The sequence below is a fragment of the Molothrus ater genome, chromosome 19 (genome assembly GCF_012460135.2).
Source record: "Molothrus ater isolate BHLD 08-10-18 breed brown headed cowbird chromosome 19, BPBGC_Mater_1.1, whole genome shotgun sequence".
In the NCBI taxonomy this organism is placed as follows: Eukaryota; Metazoa; Chordata; class Aves; order Passeriformes; family Icteridae; genus Molothrus; species Molothrus ater.
In genome coordinates this window covers 6,183,554-6,192,228 of record NC_050496.2, presented here as the reverse complement: position 1 = coordinate 6,192,228, position 8,675 = coordinate 6,183,554, and the positions used below count along the sequence as shown (strand labels likewise).

Genomic DNA, 8,675 nt, shown 5'->3' with positions numbered 1-8,675 from the left:
CGGAGCACGGCGGGGGTAGCGGCGGAGGCGCGGCGCGGCCGCGGGAGTGCGGCAGGCGATGCGGGAGGCGGGCGGCGGCTGCGGGGAGATGGCGGAGCGGGAGCGGCAGGAGCGGCTAAGGGAGGCGGCGGCGCTCGGCGACGCGGAGGAGGTGCGGCGGCTCGTGGAGCTGGGGGTCGGCCTCAACTCCCAGAACGAAGTCAACGGATGGTAAGGGCGCCCCCCCGAACCCAGTCTCTCGGGGAGCTCGGCCCGGGCGGTCCCGTGCTGAGGCTGCTGTCGATTCGCTCCGCACGTGAAAGGCGAGGCGGGCTGAATTGAGGAGGAAGGAAAAGGTCGATCCGCCTCCGAATACTCTGCTATGGAGCTGTCCCTATTCCAGAGAGGATAACCAGGGTCACAAACACGCGTCCCCGCTCCACCTCCTGCCCTGTCTGCCCCTTCTCCAGGTCATTGTGGACTTACTTTGTAGTGTTGGTTTTGATTTCTTTTTCCCCAGCCTGAGACGGTGTGGTCTGTCAGAACACAAACCTCAGCTTTACATGATCTTGCCTAAGCAGAAATATTTATTATTAACTCAAGTTTGAAAATTACTTTCTCTTTCAAGCAGGGAACTTGTTCCAGCGATGTATACAAACACTTGGGGATTTGGCATGTCGTTTAGATCCACCTGAGGACATTAAAGAGAAGGCTGCTCTGTAATACACACTTGTACAAGTAACACTGTAGACATAAACACACGCATAATTTTATTTGAAGGAAGATTTTAGAGGGAATGCTTAGCATTTTTGGAAACTGTTTTCAGCAGGCTCAATTCAGCCTGTATTTACTGTGTTGTTTCATGCTTGAAAATATAAAAAAAAGGGGAAACAACTTTTTACACGGACAGATAGTTATAAGACAAGGGGAACAGTTTTAAATTAAAAGAAGAGAGACTTAGATTATATGTAAGGAAGAAATTCTTCCCTGTGAGTGTGGGGAAGCCCTGGCACAGGTTGCCCAGAGAAACTGGCTGCTCCTGTCCTTGAAATGTTCAAGGCTGGGTTGGACAGGGCTTGGAGCAACCTGGGAGAGTGGAAAGTGTCCCTGCCTCTGCAGGGGGTGGAATGAGATGAACTTTAAGGTCCCTTACAACTCAAACCATTCTAGGATTCTATGACATTATAATTAAAAATAGGAAAAACAAAATTAGGAAAGGAGCAAGACTTTTAAAGATGAAAGTTCAATCAGCAGTTTTGAGAAGCATGGAACACTTAACAACTTGAACTTTAAACTGTGATTAAAATTAAAGCTTGTAAAAATATAAAGTAACTGATTCAAAGGATGCTGAATTATCTTAGTGAGTGAGATAAAAACCAGCCTGTCATCAGAATGAGTTTGTGTCTAAAACTGGAATTGATGAAATAAGTCTTGTAATAAAATTAATTATTTTTAAAAATAATGATCTGGTAGTTTTTAACCATGGCAATAAATGGATCCTCATTATTGTTTAAGTTTGTACAATTAAAATTTTTGCAGTGAGCTTCTTAGTATGTATGATTCGTAGAGGTGCTGAGTACTTATATTTTGGTGAGTACTAAGTCCGTGGGTAGATGGTTCCTCTCTGCACAGGCCATATGGAATGGCCAGGATGAATCCCAAAATGAGGCTGTGCTGTTGAGCTTTACATATCTTCTCTAAAAACTAAACCACCAAATTTTGTTCTCAATGCAAATACCGCCCTGTCTGACTTTGCAGTCTCTTTCTGTAAAAAACCCTACCAAACCAAACCAAACCACCCAAAGTTGAAAAAGCTTTTTGAAAACTTTCCACTGAAAGGTTTTTCCCTTCTAAGTTTATTTATCTCTGCTTTATTTTATGTAATTCTTAAAAAATAAATAAGCAAACTTGGAGAAGGGTTGAGCATATTCATTTTCCTGAAGAATTTCCTTCAGCTGGAGCTAGAGAATTAAAATATAAAAGCTAGAGAAGGGTCAAATATCACTAGAACATGGGGTAGGAAAGAATGGTACAACTCTATAGCAAGTTAATGTGTGAGTCTTTAAGTACTTAATACATACATTAAATAAGATCTGAGCACTAAGCAGCTTTTATGTTTCCTTAATACGTTTCTCTAGTCAGAAACTGCAAACAATAATTTGAAAATGAAGAAAAGGGATTAGTTCTGTGCATCACTTACAGATTGCAGAAAATTAGTTGTCTGCAGATCTAAGCAAAGTAATTGCTGATACAGCAAATGGCAACTGGGCAAAGAACTGTTCTTAGAAATAATGCTTACAGTATTTTAAATGAAATTTACTTGCCAGAAAGTGCAAGTAGTCATGCTGGCAGCATTAATTAAAGAGTACATATCCTAGGGAGATACCAGTAATAGATCACATATACACAAACACAAGTATTCTAAGTACAGCTGATTCTTTCAAAGATTAAAATATCATACACAAACCTTACTTTCATACTTATTTTTCCAGTAGCCTAAAGACCGTACCCTAAGAAATGATAAATTGAAAGGATCCTGACATTTGAAAATACTATTGCAGTAAAGAGCATTGGAGCAAAGAGAAAATGGCATCAGCAGGTGCCATTGCAGACTCCCAGTCCAGGGCAAATTTCTAGTGAAGTTAGCAACTCAAACCTATTTTACATGTACGTAGAGTGTTCTTATAGGCAGCAAGAATGAGTGGAAACAAATCTGCCATAACTCAGGATTTGACACAGTGTTTGTGTTTTCCATGTGCAGGACTTGTTTGCACTGGGCCTGCAAGCGGAACCATGTGGCAGTCGTGGCTTATCTGCTGCGTGCTGGGGCTGACAAGGACATCCTGACAAAGAAAGGGGAGAGGCCAGCCCAGTTAACATCCAAGAGAGAGATCAGGAAGATGTTGGGAGGTAACTTACAGTGACTGTGCCATATGATCATCAAAGATTGGCAAAAAGGTGTTCAAAGCATGTGTACTCCAATCTTTGTTTTGCATGTGAAGGTATTGTGTTTGGATTTTAGTATTTGGACTTGCTTTCTAGGGTGTTTATATGATAAGAAAAAAAAGTTTTAAGTAAAGGAGATTACCAATAAATTCCATACTCAGCTAGCCAAACTTTTTTCAAAACACTGGAAATTTAGAAAAACTATATTTTCAGGAATGCTGTGTGCCAGGTAGATGCAGTTTCCAGTTTTCAGAAGGACAGCAGGAGAAAAATATCTGTAGGAAGGTCTTCTATGAGCAACACCTGATTTCCCTCATGTCCTGTGTTGGATAAATTGAAAATTAGCATCCCAGATAAATGGCTCATTAAAAGACATCAGTAGAGCATCTCTATCATGCTTTGTAACTGCTGGAATAGAGCAGGCTTTGCTGCTGGAGGTGATAAGTAATTTGAAATGCGGCTGATTAACAACGTCTTGTCTCTCCTGTGTACTCCCGTGTCTGGTTTTGTTTTCACTGTTGTCTCTTCCAGCTGTTGAATGGGTAGTCCTGCAGCTCTCCCAGTACTGCATGTTCCCTTTATACTCTACCTTAATATCAAACAACATATGACCCTTTGTTTTTCGTTGCCTGCAACATTATGAAGATGACAGCATTATTCCCCAAGAGACCATGTTACAATATTCTGTACAGATTAAAACAAGCCAAAACAGAAGTACTGCAGCATTTAGAAGGAATTAGCACCCCCAGAATTATTAGACTCAGACTCAGCTTTTATGTCTGTATGGCAACACCTGAGCATTCTGTTTATTGTGTGAAAAAAAGACATGGTGCTTCCTGATGCATCTTTAACCTGTGATGCTTTTAACACTGCATTCCCAAAAAAAAAGAAACCCAAAATCAGTCTTGGAGAATGTTGTTTGGTTTGTTTTACAGTGGAAGATGAACTTCCAGACTTAGAGCAAGATTCAGATCTGCCAATCATCCCCAATTACCTGGCTAACCCACCTTTCCCATATGTTTACAACACCTTGAGTACCAGCATTCCAGATCCTCCCCTGAATGGGAATCTCTCACACTTGGAACCACAAGACACCAACCCTCCATCTGTACCCGACTCGGACACCTGTGGACGAGCACGAGCACTCTTGCAGCCTGGGAACGCTGCTCCTGAGGCTCCTTCCAACAGGGACATCCCACCCCTGCCTCAAGGGTCTGCTGGGCCATCACACCCAAATCCTGTCCTCCAGAGAGCTCCTGTTTACCAGGGGTCAGTGTCTTGGGGCAGAAGTCCCTCTTTGCCAGCAGGATCCAACCAGTCCCTACCCCAGCAAGGGAACAGCTCCTGCATGGGACCTGTGCCAGCCTTTCAGCCTGTTTTCTTCACAGGAGCTTTTCCACTCAACATGCAAGGTAATACCAAAAATCTCTTCTGGCTTTGTGTTGATCTTCTGACACTTGGGCAGTGCAGACTAATCATGTGTTTCCAGAGACTTTCAGATTGCCATGCTTAGGCATTTAGGAAACATTTGAAGGGAACGAAGTAGGGAGATATGCTGTTTCTGCTAGAACTGTTATTAAAGTATTCATATAAAATTTGCTGTCTCAATTGCTACAAAAGCATACAGACACCAGGGTAATCTAATTCTCTAAATAGCATAGTCCAAGCTGCAAATACAGATCATGAGCAAGAAGCTAGTGAACTCAAGAGAACTTCACATGGCTCAGTTTGCACTGACCTGTTCTAGGATCTGCCTGTTCTGCAGGGAAACTTTGCCTACCCAGAGAGGGAAACCTGGAATTCCAGTTACTGTTAATAATTTTGTTCTTCAAGTAAAAGGCATTCTGATACCATGGGGTAGCAAAGCAAAGTGAACTGAGAGCAAGAAATACCAATAAAAGCAATCTTGGATTGCTCAGGAAATTGATAACCAGTACAAGCTGCTGTTAAATCAGCTTAAATCAATTAAAGAGTATTCATGCAATGGTTCAGACATGCACACATATATTGCATTAGATTTTGCTAAGATTTTTTCATATAGTTTGATGAAAATCAATCTAATTAAAACTGTGGTCATACAATTCCAGGTTTTGGTTTCTGAGTATTCATGTATTCTTACCAGTGACACAAATTACATTAATGAACATAGAAATACCTGGAGGTTGTTATAGAGACATTGTTTCTAATTTCTTTATACCTCTACCTATTAATGTGACTTTTTATTTCTAATAGAACTGGTGCTTAAAGTGAGAATACAAACCCCTAATCTTAGAGAAAATGACTTCATTGAAATTGAACTGGACAGACAAGAACTGACATACAAGGAGCTGCTCCGAGTGAGTTGCCATGAGCTGGGTGTGAACCCTGAGCATGTCCAGAAGATCAGAAAATTACCAAATACAATGTTAAGAAAGGTAAGAGCTCTACCTTTTGAAGTGCAGCAACTTAGAAAAGAGATTTTTAGGTTACTGGTATAAAGGAATAATTTGTTAGTCACCTGCATAGGCCCATGTTGGAAAAAAAAAAACAACCAAAAATGAAAAGTCTCTGCTCAACTTGCAAAACTCAGCACTTGTTTGGGATTTCTTCAGTAAAACGGTTCTCAAATTTCTTGATCACCTCCTTTCATAACCATTTGGTGCTGGACCAAATTAATACCCGATTCTATGCCTCTGTTGTAAAATTCAGTATAACACAACACCACTGTGAGCTGCCAACAGCATTTTAAAGGCCTGCAGAGCTCAACCAAGCTCTGTGAGTTCAGCAAGGCCTGGCTGCAGTCCTTGCACAGAGGTGTTTTTCAGGGTTACTCTGAACATAACTGTCCTTCCTTTAGTAACATTTACCCTGTCGCCAACAGAGAAGGGACCTGTTGACCTGTTTTACCAACTCACCACGGACCTTTCTTTCACTCTCAAATCTTTATAGAGTATTGTTGGCATCACTCATTGGGCAAATCTGATTAGGAATAGATTAACAGACTTCACTCTGCTGCATCTTCACTGACTATAGGATGTCTTAATCTGTGTTAGTCAAAAAGTGGAGAAAAAAAAATACATAAGCAATTCTGTCACTTTCCAACTTTAGTTATTGTTGAAAGAACTTTTTATTTTCATCTCTAATCACTTCAGGCTCTCTGGTAGCACTTCAGGACCCCTGTTCCTGCAGTGACACAAACCTGACTCTGTGTACTGCTGTTGGCAGCAGAGAACTGCTGCAGGGGCTCAGAGCTGGCCTTGCTGGGTAGCCCTGAAGAAAGCCATGCAGGCCATGAAGGCCCACATGCAGGACCTCCTTGGGTAGATGCAAGCATCAATTCATCAGCTTGCTAATTCATGCTAAGAATTAGCAAGGAGAAAAAAAAAAGGATTTGGGTGCCATGCAGTAGATCTTGCAAGTGTAATCCTACTCATCACTTGCACTCACTGTCTGTGTTGCATTCCTTCTAAAAATAGACTTAAGGGAATAGTTGAATATGATCCCAGAGTAAATACAAGATGCAACAGGATATTTGCTTTCCAGTTCACTGTAAAGAACTGTCATAGTTACAAATAAATACATACCTTGTGTTAGTGTGAGCTTAATATTTTAACTTACCTCTGCAAAATTAAAAGACACTATCACCTAACTCCTTATTGTATTTGTTTAAAGGACAAGGACGTTGCAAGGCTACAGGATTTCCAAGAACTGGAGCTTGTTCTAACAGTAAGCGACAAAAACTCACTTTTCAGAGTCCCAACACTTTCTGAACAGAGTGGGTATAACAAGAAGGCATCAGAACTTACGTACTAATTAAGGAATAAAACAAAGTATTTTTATCTTTTGTTTTACAATTATGTTTGAAAAACAGTACCTATAAGGGCTAATGATGTGAAAAAAATCTATTTTGCTAACTGTGAAATAAACTGAAGTGGTTATGTACATTTAAAGCTCCTAGTTAATCTAAGAACAGTGAGTCTGGTATAAAAGTAGCTCAATGCACAGGAAGTATTGGTAGAACTATCTGTTAATGTAACACTTCCTTACCAAAAGATAATTAAATACTGCAGAGTTAGCAGCTCTCAGGGAAAGGCTTACCTTAAGCTGTTCTAATAATTTGTTTGCTATAAAATAGCAGAGGTACTCAAGCTAAAGAACCTGCCATGAAGCTGATTTAATATTTCTACTGAGTCCATTACCATCAATATTCTCTTTTTAGATCATGTTTATTAAGTCCTATCTTACTTAGAGGGAAAAAAAACAGAAGGGTTTACATCTGTGGAAGCACAAAACTATGTCAAGTTTAAATTCTAGCAAGTGACTTATGGTGATTTCTTAATCCCTGTTTACACTTTTCCCTATTTCTCAGGTTGAAAATAAAAGTGACAGTAATTGTCCAAATAATAAATATGCTCTCAACCAAAATACCTTTTAGGGAACGTATTCCCTGTTGTCTGTTAATATATACATGAGCAATTGACGTGTAATGACATGTGCAATTAAATATACTATTTTTGTTACTGTACTGACATTTCTTCAATGCTGATTTTATTTCCCCTTTTAAAAGCACATACAATGTAATTTTATTTTCCTTTGACCTCTACATTCCTGAGAAAAATTGCATCTTGAACCTATAAAGTTACCTGTGTAAAAACAAACTAGTGAAGTACCCAGGGTTTTCTGGGCTGATAGCCAAACTTGATGTTCCTATGCAATGTATTTTCTTTTTTTCACTGTGACTTGTGTTTAGCCATGCAGTTTACTGAAAAGAAAATCACAGTTACTTAAAATTCAGACTTTGACTACTTTGCTGTGAAATTCTTGAATAAAGAAATTGAAAAGTATTTAAGAGCTGAATTTTATCTGATTTTTTTAGGATTTTAGTATTTAGTCACTTGGTATTGAGGAAGAGTTCTACTCTGCTAGGCCAGATGAAAAGCAAGTGCTATGGATTAGATGAATAAGCTAAAGTATGAGATATAACAAGCAAATAGAATGTACCAAACTGGTCTGAGTTTTCCTGTTTCTTCACCTTCCCCCCAATTTCTTTGGAAACTACAGCTGCCAAAGGAATTTATCTTTTGTCTTCTCTCGGAGTTCAGAGTCTGAGAAGGCTGTGCAGTGTCCACGCAGCTGCTGGGGCAGTCCTGGGCTGGGGACCAAGCCCAGCCTCCCCCTGTCCTGGGGGCTGCGGCAGGTAAGAGTCAGCAGCTGCCTGTGTCACCGCCAGTCCAGTGGGAACTGTCCCCAGAGCGCCCCCCAAGGCTCGCTGCTCTCAGCCCGCGGGAGCGCTTGGAGCACAGGAACTGAGCACACCAGAGGGAGCTCCCAACCTGCCGTCAGGCACCAGGCCGGGGCTCAGCTGCCAGCACAGATCCCTGCTAACACCTGAATTCTCTTTGTGCCCAGTCACCACACTGAAGCTCAGTCTCCCCAGGTGAATACAGAAGGTTTTATCAGACTGAAAAAGCCTCTTCTGCAAAGTGCCAGAGGTCAAACATAGTCCCAGTCATTGACAATATCTGTTTTTATACCAGATTGTTGGTGGAATATTAAGTTCTCTGTAATGGAATAATAAAATTGTCATTCCTCATGTCACTCTGGCTGCTGCCTTCTCCCCAGCACAGGATGGTTCAGGCATTGGCTGAATCCAGGAGGACTCAGGGTTAACCAGTAAGACCCCCCTTAAAGAAAAGCTCATCTCTTGGACAGCAAACTTGCACTTGTGCTGTTCCCTATATATGCATTCCCAGGAATATTTTTATACCTTG

At 41.0% G+C, this 8,675-nt stretch overlaps 1 protein-coding gene across 1 annotated transcript; it reads left to right on the top strand.

The window, feature by feature from the left end:
* On the top strand, positions 1 to 7,753 carry ANKRD40 (ankyrin repeat domain 40). The gene is made up of 5 exons (XM_036394752.2): positions 1 to 210; positions 2,741 to 2,889; positions 3,861 to 4,337; positions 5,158 to 5,339; positions 6,577 to 7,753. Exons 1-5 carry the CDS (start codon positions 59 to 61, stop codon positions 6,715 to 6,717), a joined length of 1,101 nt encoding a protein of 366 aa, XP_036250645.1. The 5' UTR covers positions 1 to 58; the 3' UTR covers positions 6,718 to 7,753.
* The last annotated feature ends 922 nt before the right edge of the window (positions 7,754 to 8,675 follow it).